This window comes from Struthio camelus, chromosome 3 (assembly GCF_040807025.1).
Source record: "Struthio camelus isolate bStrCam1 chromosome 3, bStrCam1.hap1, whole genome shotgun sequence".
Classification (NCBI taxonomy): domain Eukaryota; kingdom Metazoa; phylum Chordata; class Aves; order Struthioniformes; family Struthionidae; genus Struthio; species Struthio camelus.
Genome location: NC_090944.1, coordinates 125010448 through 125025699, shown reverse-complemented (window position 1 = coordinate 125025699; position 15252 = coordinate 125010448). Strand labels below are relative to the sequence as shown.

At 43.9% G+C, this 15252-nt stretch overlaps 1 protein-coding gene across 1 annotated transcript in view; it reads right to left on the bottom strand.

Moving 5' to 3' along the window:
• Positions 1-4684: 4684 nt before the first annotated feature.
• EHD3 (EH domain containing 3) overlaps positions 4685-15252 on the bottom strand; it is a 29950-nt gene continuing 19382 nt past the window's right edge. Inside the window, exons 4-6 of the mRNA XM_068940116.1 lie at positions 9761-10173; positions 8323-8487; positions 4685-6772 (exon numbers count right to left, since the gene is read on the bottom strand). Of these exons, the coding sequence (XP_068796217.1) occupies positions 6245-6772; positions 8323-8487; positions 9761-10173 (1106 nt within the window). The 3' untranslated portion in view covers positions 4685-6244. The remainder of the gene's footprint in view (positions 6773-8322; positions 8488-9760; positions 10174-15252) is intronic.

Genomic DNA, 15252 nt, shown 5'->3' with positions numbered 1-15252 from the left:
CTGCTTTCTCAGTGTCTCCTCCAGTCACTGGTTAATTCCTCACTTGCAAGCAGCCTACAAACCTCCACAGCCAGACACTGGCACTGCACAACAGTCACTAGATCATCCTCTTTCTTCCTTCCCTCTTTCAAGACTGCTAAATTTTGGAAGGAAGGGTCAGATCTTGCAAGGTTCAGAAAGAAGAAATAGTATATTCTGGCTTGGAAGGAGGGATTATTAAGTGTGCTCTGCCGAGAGATGTTGGTGACTGCTGATAGGTGCCCTTGGAAACATGAGACCGTTTCTTTTTATGGTTTAATTCACAAGTTACGATTTCTTGGCAGAAAGAATGGTCATCAGTCTCCTTTTATCCCCTTGGCAGGGTGAGTGGTCATAAGTCATAATATTGGTTAGAGAACTAATGTTCTTTGTGGCAAATGGTGCAAGTTCACTAGTCTGTCAAAAGGTTGCTCTATGGTAGAACTGGAATAATGGATGCTAATTATTTTGTAGATATTTAAGCTACTTATAACCTTTCTTGGTACAAAAGGAACAAAACCTTTTAATGGCATGGGAAGGAACACTTTACTGAGGGGCTGAATCCTTTCATCCTAATTCGGGGGGAGGCAACTATGCTCTTGAGAACTTAAAATACCTGTTATCTGCCATTTGAATCCAGTTATGATATAAATTAAAGACAGTAGTGCTACGTGACACGGAAACCTCAAAGATGGTGAGATCCTAATAATTTCCCTGTGTCCTCTTTGTGAGTGGCTTAAATGTGTGGTAGGCAGTCAGGTAGTTAGCTTCTGTTTTGATTCCTTTCCACTCTTTTTGGAAATAAAATGGCTGATGCTCTGCCTGAGAAGTAACAGTTGAAGGTGGTAAGAAAACTGGCCAGACAGCTTCTCATGTGAGCTGCACTTCCCTCTCTTGTGTGAGCTAGAACTTCCTTAAAAGGAATCTATGAGATTCTCATTTTACTGATAACTACATAGCTTAGTAGATTGAGCAGTGGGCTAGAAACTGTTTAGAGAAAGCTTTCAGTTAGCATTTATTCGCAATAATCTTGTGAAGTGTGAGGAGAGGAATTCTGCACATAGGCCCTTCATTCCACTGCACAACAGCAAAGGGAAGACAACATAATCTAAGGCCTATAAATATCTCCTACGTTCATGTCTTTAGAAGACCTTAATGGAGCCCTTGCTGACGCTTGTTTACGTGACATGTAACAAGTTGGGAAAGAGGTGATCTAACCCCCTAACAACTTGTGCAGTGTTTGACGTGCTCCTGACCAGCCAAGGATCTGGTGGAGTTGACAAACCCTGGTGTATGTGAGTGGGACTTAATCACAGGTGATTTCTTCCCTTGTGGGTGGAGACCAACTGTTTCAAAGTATGTTCATCATGCATTAAATACAGGATGTGTTATTTTATCTGCACTGCCTGAAGGAGTTAGAAAGCAGCAGGTGACTGATTTGCCTGCACTAGCCTTGGAACTTCTCAGTTGGCTGAGTTTGCAAATTAAGTCTTGTTTTCACTCCCCCTTGCACGGACCAGGAAGACAGGAGAGAGGCTCAAAAGCAAAAGGAAAGAAAGGGAAAGACCAGAAAATAACAGATGCTGAGAACTCCACAAAAATAACTTGGATGTTGCAGACAAGCTACTTTGCTTGAATAATTCAATTCAATAATTTAATGAGTGTTTCCAAACATGTCTCGGCACGCTTTGAAGGACTTGAGGGCTTCTGAGCCTAGGTAAGAGTTTAAATATAGTGTATCATGTCCCTTGATTTGCCAGTGCCTCAATGTGGAGTCACCCAGTGCCTGCCTCTTCTCACAGCTACCCCTATACTAAGAGGAACAAAAGCAGAGGAGAAAGCTCTAAATGATGCAAGAGGCATAGCACGTTCTTAGATGAATTGTGGAGAAGCTTGTCCCCAGTTCTCCTGTAGGAACACTGTCACTGTATGCAAAATTAAATCACCCATAAATCTGTTCCCCCAACCAAAGGATGTTATCATATGAGCAAAGCCTTAAGGAGTAATAAGGAGAGTAAATGAAAGAGGCAGTTTTCCAGCTCTAAATCTCAACTTCATTGTTGTATGTAGTTTAAGTCAGAACTTACGATGGTGGAAAAACTGATTCTAGTATCTTCTGTTTGATTAAAAATCCCTCTGACCTCTAGCATGCTGGCTGAATTCCAGCTCATAGCAAAGGCAGTCACTTCTAAGTTATATCCCTCCTGAAATTTTATTTGGGGGATTAATTCAGTGTAATTACTATCCTTCCCCTCAAATAAATGGTTGTATGGCACTGTTGATCCAGACTGCCTGTCACACTCTTCAGTAGGGAACTTCATTTTTGGCTTGCAGCCCATGTAGCGTGTAGTCTCAGTTGCTTTTTTTCTTTAAATCTTTCCCGGAAAGGAACCGAAATAGAGAAGACCAAAGGCAGTGACTGCCATTCACAGAAAGGAAGTTTTTGTTCTTCTGACCCTGTCTATTTGAAGATAGGTACAGAGGGGCATGGCAGGATCAGGAGTGAGAGAGATAGTATAGTCATGTGATTATGAATAACCTCTTCCCCCTGTGGCAAATGAATAGGTTCCTCAGGATAATTTCCTGGGGAAACGTTGTTCAGTAACTGAGAATGTCTCTGGGAAAGAGCAAGACACGTCAGATGCAGATAATCGCTTTTGGGAGTGCGGCTCGATGAACCAACAAGGAGAACGTGCACAGGCAAAAGTGTTGTGTGAATAGCCTGAAGTACTAGTGGATTTAGCAAGTCATATCCTTGTAACAGATGTGGGAAACAATGAAGGTGGCTAAGATTACCCAAATAACAATAAGGCTGATCTCCTGTTTGTAGGAAAGGGTTGGCTGTACTTGACAGAGGGGATTGCATGTCCTTTGCTGAGAGAAACTCAGGGTGCTTGAATTCTCTTTATTTCCTAGAGAGCTTAATGAGTAAGAGTGAAATGTGCCAATAAACTTATCTGAATATGGATGACTCTTTGGGAAACATAACCTCTCGGGGTTATTATCGTGCTTCCTCTCCGCGAGAGGAGTGCATTGCCTCCTCTGCCTTGTTGCTGAATCATAACGCAATCATATTAAGTAACTACTTTTGTTGCTAAAATGCTTGTCTGTTTTCTCCCCCAATGAGACCAGGGAAGTTGTACTCTGACAGAGCAAAGTGGCTTTGCAGTAAGTGTTGAAAGAAAACCGCACACTACAGTACTGTGGTATTGTTTTGTGCACTTGACCTCTGCTGCTAGAGCTCTTTGTGCAGCCATGCTGTTGGCACTTTTAAGTGAATGCTGCTGAAATATCCCAGAGCGGCTGTCATGGAGACACAAAAGAACAGGAGTCTCCCCATGATGCACAGAGCAGATGGCACCTGTGGCATGTGCTGCAGTGCTAATATGACTTAGTTGTGGTGTGGGGGTGACTGCTGCTCTAGGTGACACAGAAAAATCTCATTGCTGTTTAATGACAGGTGTGTTTGAGATTGCTAAGGCTCTCAGCACATAGACTGCTTTTCATTGTGCTGATTGTGACCATGGGCTTAAGTGTTTTAACAACGGAGGCTAGTGGTTTGGTTCATAAACTGGTATGCTGCAATAAACACTGAAAGGCTTTGTGCTTTGAGAGCCACTTGATGAATTTTTGACCTACCTGAACACCTTGACTGTGTATAGTGGAAAAAGAGTAATAAACCTCATCTTCTGGCATCCCCTCTAAAGAGCCTGCAGTCTTCAGCTCCTTAAGAAAAGTGTTAGGCTTCAGTGTGAGACAATCGGCACAAGCAACATGCTTTATAAGCAGCCACCAGCAATCCAAGCTTTGCATGCATGTAGAAAAGACATTAGGGGCTATTGCAGGATGCTGCCTTCAGTTTCAACCTTCTCCCTCAATCTGGAGTTAGGTGGATGTAAATTCCGCAGAAAGACCTGGACCAGTGTTAGCAGATGTGCACGCTAATGTGAGTTAAGCTGGGGACTACCGGCTAGCCAAATTGGAGTGACAAGGGAGTCTCACTTCTCTCTGTAAATTGGCACTTACTGCTTCTTACTTTCTACCCAACAACTTCCTCTCTCTCACCCCATGCAAATACTGAATGGGAACTGCCAGCTGTTCCTGCTCACACGGTCTTTCAAAGTGCTTTCCCAGTATTATTCCACTGGCTCTGTCTTATTTGGTGCATATCACTATCTTATTCTGGGGATAATGGTCACCGTAATAAAGAAACATGTAAAGAAACGATAGTGAAGACAAAATTAAAGCTAGTGAGGTTTAAGACTAAATGTTTCTTTTGTCTGTTCCAGATACTGATGGACCTGTAGCACTCTCATCTGTGACTGGCAGGAAGGAACTTCATGCAATATATTCCTTTTCCTATTGAAGTATTTATTTGGAGGTTACCTTTCCCCTATATCGAATAAGACTAATCTTGGGTGTAATTCTGCTAGCTTCAGTGAGTAGGGCGTGCAGCTGCAATTAGCTTCCCAGAAGAGAAAGTAGACATTGCTGTATATGTCATTTAGCACACGATTCTAGCAGGGTTGATCTGCACGTGCACATTTAGGAATGTACTGAGGATGACTTGCTTAAATTCTATCACACGTAGAAAAACTTTTTCTGCATTTTTTTTCTTTTTGGAATTCAGCCATTTTTCATTTCACTATGTAAAGAAATAGACAGCTCTGGCCTTTCTTTTTTAATAATGTTTTAGGATCAGGGTACAAAAAAGGTTAATGCATTAATTTTTAAGACAAGTGATAAATGTACTGCAATAAGCACATCCTACATACACAGAATATATTTCTCTATATAATATGAACACAGGTATAAAATAAGTTATACTTGTCTTGTTTTTTATCACAGTAGGAGCTCAGCTTATATAAAGTGACAACAGGAATTGGAACAACACGCTGCTCTAAAGCAACAGCAAAAAACCAGAAGAGTGTGTGCAAGTGTGTGTGTGTGTGGGGGGGGGGGGGGGGGGAACAAAACAGGAAATCTAGGGATTTCTACCAAAATCAAGTCCTAAGAAAACAGAAGTTTCATAGAGCATGACAGAGAGAGCAGAATGCCTGAACATGCCAATGTCTTGGCTCTGGGTGGAGGCTCTGGAGGGGATCAAGTGTTACTGTGTGGGGAAGGATGGGGGTTGATGAAGGCTGTCAACACCCAGGCTATATTTGGGGAGTCACAGGCAGTATAGCAAGCTCTGCCTGTTGCCCCTTTGTGTTCTCTGCCTGTTATGACAGACAATCTAGCTGACAATGAGGGGGTTTTTATCTTTACAGTAAGAATGGGACCTAGTAGCTTTCACTGCACACAATGAGAGTAAACATATCACTTCACAGGAATGATAAACACCACCATTGTTCAAAGGCTTTTGGAGGGAGGAGAAAACACTATCCACTTGTGAAATGTTCAGTGAGCCTGGGACTGGTGAATCCTGGGTGCTCCTCCCTTCCAACCCACCTGATCTCTGCCTCTAGCGCCTTCTCCTCCTGCTGTTGTTTCCCTTGGGGTGGTTGTTCTCTTGGCCGTGCTCTGAGAGCAAATTTCCCCTGGGGAACGAAGGGGAGGTAGAAGTGCTTGGGACCTCTTAGGGTCTGTCCCTTTGTGGTTAATGAGGAATTCCAGCTGCCTTATTCAGAGCTGAGCCATTTCAGATTTCTTTTGTTTTTAAGGACAGGGAACCACTTCTAAAACTTGGATTTACCTTTAAATCCATATTTCTGTATTTCCCCTTAACTCAGGGGTGTAGTATCTGGTATAGGCTCATTGTGAATTAGGAGATGCTCTTTAGTTTGGCTAACAGCTTGGCGACCTTCTTGTGGTTTCCCCTTCACTAGCGAGGATCTCGGATGTCTCCTGGGGTTTGTAAGACCAATTAAACAGCAGAAGGTGCAGCCAAAGCTCAGGAGTAACACTGGCAGTTAGCAGGTGCCTATTTCCACTCTCAAAAGATGCAGCCCACTAGAGTCTGTCTTCTACTTCCACTTGTCAGCTTCTCCTAGTCTCCACATCCTTTCTATTTATAGACTAAACATTGGAAAGCAGGGAAATTACACTGGAAGAGTTAATTGCATATTATCAGAAGGATTGGACTTTTCTTTGTTTTGCCTTTTTTCATACAGCAAAATAGGTATAAATCCAAAGGTGATCTCACATCTAAAGGTATAATTTAAGTAAACATGTTTCTCCAGATCTCTTCTTTCTCCCCTCCCTCTCCCCTGCAACCTTTCCTTCACTCTGTTATTTTCCTCTTGGATGGAGGGAGGAGATGGGAAGGGAGCTCATTCGGTAGCTCGTGACCCTCCAACTTGACTTTAATGAGATGATTCGCCAAGGCAAACTCCTCATCATCCAGCATGCCATCTTTGTCGATGTCAGCCAGTTTCCATATCTTGCCCAGCACAGTGTTGGGCAGCTTAGACCTTACCATCTCCTTCTTTGCATTGGCACCAGTTATTTTACCATCAACAGGTGAGAGTGTGTAGAAAATCTCGTCATACATGGGCTTGTCCCTGGCCACCACCCACTCAGCGTCATCGATCCCTTCACCAGCACCTTCACCGTAGCCATGGCCAAATGGGCCGTGCAGGGTGCCCTCGAAGGCTCCTCCCTTCACCATCTGGGTAGGCCGCTGCGACTCCTCCTGGCGCACAAGCACCATGAGCTGGGCGATGTCGTTGGCCAGCATGTCCTCCACTGTCTCCAGCAGCTTGCTCTTCAGGGGCTGGAACTTGCTAAAATCCTGGGCCTGCAACTGATCCTTAGAGTGGGACAGCAGAGCAAGGAGTGAGCAACATGGCTGTGCGTAGTGCAGTAACAGCGCAGGGTGGCTCCCTGTCTGCTGGTCAGTTCAAAAAACTGTTACAGCAGAGGAGGGGGGAACACACTATTCCTTCCTCTGAGAGACCTGCCTCATGGCATGTGATGGGATCTCCCTGGCTTATCATTTTAAAGATGATAAATCTTTAATCATTATGGAGAATCATTTCTTCTCTGTGCCACCTTCCTGCCCCCTCCCTGCCCCCCAGGGGCTGACAAGGTACAGAGGAGAAGAGGTTTACTCAAAGGCCCAAATGATGGCTGTAAGCAAAGAGAAGAACCTTCCTTTGAGAGTCGTGCGTAAGAAACATTCTCCTCAAGGGCCGCATTGTTCAAGGCAAACTGTTTGTGCATCTCTGTGGTCACTGTAGCTTTTGCTATGTCCTCCAGCCACTGCTCTGCGTTTCCTCCTCAGTACTCTGAGGAAGCAGACATCACTCTAGCAAAAGGCTAGTTTAGCAGTAAAACCTCTGCCATCATGCAGTGCATCTGTCAGATGCAATAACAGCAGCAGGACTTTACAGTATGGCTCTAATTCTCACACTACGTACAAGTGTTTTGAGCAGGGTCTGCAGGTGAATTATTTTCTGAGAACTGCAACTGTCCTACGGCTCTAGCCTTCATCCTCGATTCATTAAATCCAATCTATTCACTCCTACTACAGTGGTATAATTTTTCTTAACGCTTAAACACATGTTTTAACAACTGCTGAATATGATCTTCTATTAGGCGTGCTCTGTAGATCCATTCTCAAGAACTTAAGGAAAATACAGCATCGCCTCTTTTCAGAAACAAGTGTATTTTTCATAGGGGGTTAGTAATGACTTTAACAGCTCAGTAACTGGGAACAGGTTTCTACTTGGAGTGAAGCCACAGAGCAATGTAGCCACATCCAGCATTGTTCACATGTACAATACAAGGCCCTGATCCAAGGTCCTTTGGAGTCTCTGACTTACATGAACATTGGGTCAGGCCTTAGCTCTGCAGCAAATAAAACCTGCTTCTCTCCTTAAAAGAGATACGGGGCTCTTAGTATTCAGTTCCCTCTGAGTCTTTCTAGAAACAAATAGTGTAGTAGAGGACAAAAAGATATAGTCCATGAGGAGAGCTGTGTGTGTGTAAGCTTTTCAGGAAACAGACCCTTCCTTTTAATATAGATTAGCAGTATTAGGCCCAAAAAATCAGATACTAGAATCTGGAATTAAAAATAAAGGAAAAGGAGAAAATAACTTGCTGTGAAGTGCTATCTAGGCAAAGGCTTGAGAAATAAAGGCAGCTGGAGCTTTGCACGTCCAAAAATATTTAAGCCCAACTATAGTCTTCACATAGTTCAAGGCTCGCTTCAATATTACAGCTATTTCAATATTGCAACAGGACTTTCTCAGGGGCAACAATAATCAAGCTCTATGCAGCATCTGCTGTATTCCCTGCAGTTACTCTAACGGTCTTTCTTTGGATGTTTGGTGCTCTGGATGAGATGCTGCCACTTACCTGCATCTTTCTCAGATTAGGGAAGTCTCCTGGGGAGATCTGATGCTCCCGTTCAATTCGGGCATAAATCTCTCCCAAGTTGTTAACAAGCTCTTTCTTTTTATTGTCTTTCCCAAATACTGAAGGCATTTCCTTCTTTAGGGAACTGATGATGTAGGCATGGACCTGAAAGGCATTAAATGACATGAAAGGAAAACAACAAGATTTAAAGAGCATGTCAGTATGTTCTTCCTAGCAAAGAGTACCACCTGTGCTTAGGAGTCAACCCCATCTTGTCTCACTCTGAAGAGCAGGCTTGGCTCTTCAGTCTGCCCACATCTGCTGATTGTCACTTCAGTGCTAAGCGCTGCTCGGTTGTGTTCTCTAGCTGGGCTGAGGCAAGGTGAGCATGGTGTATAAGCCCTGGGCATGTAGAGAGTCCTACTTGTAGTTAGTTCCTGGGGGGAATTCCTCCCTCACACACACTTGGCACAGCTTTACTGGGAAGTCCCCTGCCAGCCAGCCATGCCACAATGGTTAGCACAGAGACGCTTTTTGGAGCTCTCTACACTTTGTTTAATGTTTTAATATGAATGAGTTTTCGAGTCACACGATGCTGTTAATTATTGAGTACTCTGTACATGAGAACTGTGAAGACCTGGAATAACCATTTTCATCAAGTTAAGTTTGGGCTCTTCCTGTTCACGCTAGTGATTCTGAAAGCAGAATCTATTTTACTATTCCCAGCAACAGTGATCTACAGCGGTGGATTTAAATTTTAAGCAATTTGGTTTTTATTGTATTTCTTTTTGAATGGTGGACCAAACTCTCTTTCTTGGAGATGCAGACCTCTGCTCAGAAAGCTTTTAGGGATCCTTTGATCCTTCTTCTCAATTGACTTTGATCCCTGTTCCCAACTGATATGGGGCTGTTCTCTGTATTTTGAAGAGCTACGCTCAGCTCATTTTAAACATTCATGGAGACGGAATTTCTGGCACTGCCCTTGGGAGTTATTTTCTCATTCTCATTGCAGGCCTATTTGCCATTCTTGTGAGTCCCCATCTCCTCTGCATCCATCTAAGTCAGGTTTCTCTCTTTGCTAAGATAGTTTAAAACAAAAGACCAGCTTCCAAGTTCCCTCGGCATATGGTTTTGGCAATTTGAATTGGTCTGAATTCTCATTGCTCTCACAGTGCAACTGTTTTCCGTGTCCCCTTCAGTGTTACCCACTTTGATCTGTGGGTATCTAACTCAATCAGGCCTGCGATGACTGACACCATGCAAAGGGGTTCCTCAAAATGCTTGGGACAAATACACAGGACCTTGGGGCAAAATGGGATGGGAAACACATAAGGTCTACCAGCTCCGTGAGCTGGACTTGCCGAGATTACTTCTCTGTACCCTGCGTGCTGCAGACAGTCCTGATGGAATGCTTGGGCCCTTCTACGCCAACACCCACCTTGGCCAGCCGCGCTCGTTTGATGAGATCGTTCAGCTTCCTCAGGGCTGCGTTGCGGGGTAGGCTCTGAATATCCCTGAACAGGTCCTGTTCCTCTGCCTCGAACAGCTTGCGGTTGTCTGGGATAAGCAGCGGATGGGACCAGAAGGAGCCGATGTAGACCCTGATGACCTCAGGAGTGTTGACAATCTTTCCCAGGGACCACATGAGGGCACCGTACACTCGCATGAGCTGCTGAGTCTCTATCTGGTCGGCTTTATTGAGGACAACTCTCATCTTGTCCTCGTGGTTCTTCAGGGCCTTGATGACCTCGGAGAATTCATCCGAGATGTCCAGCTTGTGCGCATCAAAAAGGAGAATGATGCGGTCAACCCGCTCTGCAAACCACTCCAGCACAGCAGCGAAGTCGTAGCCTGCAAGGAGTGGAGGAAGAGCAGAGATGCACACACATGGGAGGAGAGAAGGCTGTTTGCCATGCCTGAACCATACCATCCCAGGGTGAGCTTGCAAAGAGGAAACTTTCCCTGGTAAGTCAGGGAGCTTGATAAAGAAAACAGGAAACGCGATTCCTGGCCCCACACTGGGTGGGGATGAGGCAATGTTCTTCACAGTGAAATGCCTAAGACCTGCACAGTTAAGAATGGTTCTCGTTATCTCTGGATTAAGAGATCACCCAAAGAAGTATTGCACTCATGCCACAGATGCTTCATTCAAATGCACGCCATGGAGAAACTGCTGTGTTCAGACAGCCACCACTGTAGCCTTGCATGTGGCCACAAGACGGGCAAGCGGAGCTTCTGAAATACTGGCCATCAGCATAGCCAACAAAGGCTGTGGAGAACTGGATAATTACAGTAGAATTCCACTCTGCTCAAAACCTAGGATGCAAATAACCTGCCTTGCCTGAGTAATCATCCTGCCATACCTGCTGCATGTGCACAAAGCAAAATCATTTGTTTACCTTGTGAAGTACTTGCTGCTTAGAAGGCAGCACTGCTGTGAATACCAGAGGTGGACTCAAGTTAAAAACATTGGGTTCAAATTTCACATCCCTCAGAATTAAGGGTAATGGATTCCCAGTGACTTAGGATAATCTCTAGGAAATACAGGGCATAATAAATTGCGTGTGTGTGTGCACTGATGTTTTAAAGACAGCAATAACAACAACAAAATGACTTTCTCTCCTAGCTCTGTGGTATTTCTTCACCTTGTTTAAAGCCTCACTAAGAGACTGATGCTCCCCTGCTGCCCTGATGTCCTCTCTTACGCTGTGCAGTGTTTGGGGTTATCTCTGTTACCAGAGCGCTGCACTCTGTTAGGAAAAGTGTTCTGATAAAAAGGCCTTTACTGGCACTCCTTTGCAGCATAATTTCCTGCTGGGCAAGAGAGATCAGACAGCATACGCTATTTGGATTCAAATCCTTTAACATGCTTTTTTTTTTTTTTTTTTTTTTTCTCCTTAATCTCAGGTTTCATGAATAAATTTAAGAGAACTACTTCAGTGGTGTTTGGAGTTTTTTTGGCTTTTTTTGTTTTATGCACTACCTAGAGAGCAAGCGATGCATCCCAGTCTATAGATCAGAGCCACAGAAGGGAGGACTGCTGAGCTCCGATTTTGATTTTTTGCCATTGGCCTTTTCTCCTCTATGACTTTAACCAAATCAGGGTGAAATCCTGGCTCTGAAGTTGGGAACAATTCCTGTACAAACCTTTCTTTTCAGCTGGATAAATTGGTACTAACTGTTTGCCACTGAGAATTCTTGTACAACCACAGAATATTATTACTGGGCAGAGTATTTCACCGAGGTCAATTATAGTTTGCTCCTTAAGAACAAAAAAGAGCAACAGTATTAAGACTGTAGAGCCATGAGCAGCAGGCTTTGTATGAGAAAGTACTCTGGCATGTGGACAGCTTGCCCTGTTTTTTTTTTCCAGAGGATCTCTAGGAATAGGTAGGGGTGATGGATGTTTCTCCCATCAGGAGCCTCGTGCTTACTTAAAACAGCAGTGCCTCCTCCGGCTGCTGCAAGTGATGCTGGGCCCTGGCTCTTCACTCAGGTACATTTGACAGTGAGAACTCTGCAGAATTCAGAATTAACACTGGCATTAACAGAGACCCAGTGAGCATTCAGTAAACTATCGGTATCTATACTTTGCCCAGTTCAGTCCACGTATCTGCTCTTGCTAACTTTCAGGAGTTAGTCCCTCCTACAAACTGAAATACATTTGTCCTGCTTGCTTTCAGACATTAACAGTTTTTTTAACCTTAGACATTTGCGCTGTAGAGAGCTCACCTGCGTGGCTCCGATTGCATATCCGCTTCAAAGCTGTGGATGTGGACTCCTTCCCATAGGAGTCACTGGTGGCAGGACAGTATCAACCCCAAGACCTCATTTCACTTAAAAGACGGGGCTCAGGCTCTAAGTTGCCCCTTTGTCAGTGGTTCTGTGAATTTGCAAAGGTGGGGAAAAAAACCCTAACTTTGCTAAACACTGCATGCGTGCCCTCACCTAATGTTCAGTTCTGCCTGGGGTGTACTGGGAGTCATCTAGTCTGGTGCGATAGTTTACTCTTCCGGCACACAGCCTGTTTTCTCACTATGGAAGCAATGAGTCAGGGCGACTCTGTTTGGAGATGTTTGTGCATTTAATCCTGTCAAGTTTCATCGACTAGGATGCATTCTCATCAAGCTGGCATGTATTTGAATTACATTACGATTACTTCTCCCAGCCTTTCCCCTTGGGAGGGTCAAGGGGGGGAAACTGAAGTCATACTCTCTAGGGCACCTTGTAATGCTACAGTGACGGCCTGTCATAGATCATGTGGATAGTTGTACTCTGGTGACAGAAGTAGCAGTCACTGCTGGGCTACTTGCTGTGTTAATATGGGCTGCATCTGACCTGCCATACACCTTTCAGCAATTCAGTAAAAGTGAGGATTATTGAAAAAAGTAAATAAATAAAAGAAGGTTTTAGTGCTACCTGAGGACTTGGGAGGCTAAGGTCAGCTCTTTGATCTGCCGGGGTCTCAAGGTTTGTCCAAAAGGATCTAGGTGCTTAGCTCTGATTTCAATGTGTTTTAGGTCTAGATCCGCAGCAGCACTTTGAGGAGATCTGCCCTCTTAGCCTCTCTTTCCTATTCATGGACAAAAACGTTGCCTTACTCAACAGGAAAAGGAAATTAGTATCTGCTCAGTCTTATGTATGTTCCCAGCTGCTATGGAAACATACACAGTCATGAACGTCCCTGTGGACTTCATTAGATGTCTAGATTGATTAGCAGCCTGTCTTTCTTTCCTAGCTTCTTTGCTTGTTCAGAGATACTCTCCTGACAGCTGTCCTTCGTATCTCCACTAAAAAGAGAACAAAGCCCTGGAGATTCACACTCAGTAATGTTTCAGAGCAGTCACAACAGCATGGGACGAAGGACTGACTTGCATCCGTTGCAGGGATAAAAGCCCAACCCATACGCTCCTCTTGTATGTCCCACTGGCTTGGCGCTTAAGGGAATACGTGAGACATCTCATGTAGCTAAGCACCAACAGCTATTAAGTGCTGATCATTCCTGCATTCTTCTGTATGGAGGTACTTGTCAGGAAAACTGAGGTATATGCATACGTATTTTGTTTTTAACTGACAGAATACTTGAGAGGAAGAGAAAAGAGGAAAATTATGCTAAGTGTTATACTTTTCCTTAACATATACCGTGAAGTGCAGAAAGGACAGGGCAGGTGGGACAGACCTATGTTTACAACAATCCGCTTGGTGTCACTGACGGGTCCCTGTGATGCTGCTTCCCCAAACAGCCAAGTGCCTAGAGAATTACTGCCCAGGCGATTAATAGGGTCAACTTCTTAGTTTTGCCTTTACCACATAAAAATGTAGATTGTTACTCAGCTACTCAGGCATTTGGACAGTAGGGTGACAGACAGGGTATGAAACTCTAAGGGCAAACTGTTAATAAAGACTTGAGACACTGTGTTTGACTTCAGCCAGAGCTGGAGGTGCTCAACACCTAAAAACACAGAAGGCTCATTTTGTAACTAAAACCAAGCATTACATCCTCATGTTATTTTTATTTTTGTATTGTTTGACAGATGCTTAGGGCCTAACTTTACTTTCTTCTGTCAATTTATTTTAGTGAGAGATTAGAACAAAAAACTGATCTTGACCTATGGCCAAATTAAGAATTTTCTGTCCGGAGCTTTCCCTTGCTCATTCCAACGCAAATGTGCTATGTTTCTTTACACCCTACTTTAAAGTGTTGTAGAGCGTTACTAAGGCCTCTCACAAAAGCAGCCAATTGCTATCTTTGATTTGGCAGCGTTTCGGTGATGGACGAAATTATCTACGTAGCATAGCACACTTTATCATGAAATAACAGGGCACTCAGGAAGTCATCTGTATGCCAAAACTGCATAAATACAGAACCATTACTACAGCGATGTTTAGACAGAAATGTGAAGTGGAGAATTCTCTGTTCAATAATCCCTGGCTGTTTGTGGTTGCACTCACATCTCTGTCCAACAATAAAATACATGTTTAGGCATACTCTAATATCACTGATGCAGCTTCTTCACAACCTCCAGACAGAAGAACGTGATTAGAAAATGAGTCTCAACTGTACATCAGTACAAAAACCAGACAACATGAACGCACTAACTACTTTCTTCTATCAGTTTTTTTTTAATGGGAAAGATTTCCTTCTGACAGCACGAAAAGATTTAACAGATTTAACACACAGCTGACAAGTCAGTGGGATTATCAATAGATACAGTCTATAGAGAAAATGATCTTCTTGCAGATACCTTGCCACCCAGACTCTGTAAGGCAGGCCATAGCTTAATGAATACTTGCCTGTGCACAATCAGAATACCTGGCAGCTTGCATTTAATGCAGATGAGACAGGATTATGCAATTACATTTCTGTCAACTCAGCCCAGGTGCGATACAGTTTTTACGCTGACTGTGGGAAGAGAGATGATACCTGACCCAGCGCATAAACTCCACCAGGCTGTAACACTTTGCCAATTTAAACCAGCAATGTGTGTGTGCATGTATGTATTGGTTCAGCATTTCTCACCATGTAGTTAAACTGCTTCCTCCCCCCCTCCCCCCCCCCCACAGTAAGCATGCTCTAGCTGGATTCACTGGCTTGTGGAACCACAGCTATAAACCCTGTGATGGAGTTCAGGTGGGATGGAACAGGAACAGTAATGACAAGAAGTGCCGAAAAACCCAAAGCTGCTGCTTTGCACCAGATATCTCATAGCTTTGCTGTCACTACTGCTTTAAACGGTGCTGTTTCTTTTAGCAATTCGTCTCCCTCCAGATGAATTTTAGTGACTGGAGTCTCCCTTCTCTCCACCCTTTTAAAGCTGGTGTTATCCAGGGACTGAAAAGCCACCAGACCATAGCCCTCAGGAGGGCAGAGTCTTATTGTTCTGTGCCTTTCTGTGCATATCCAGTAACTGAGGATTTCAGTAAGTTACT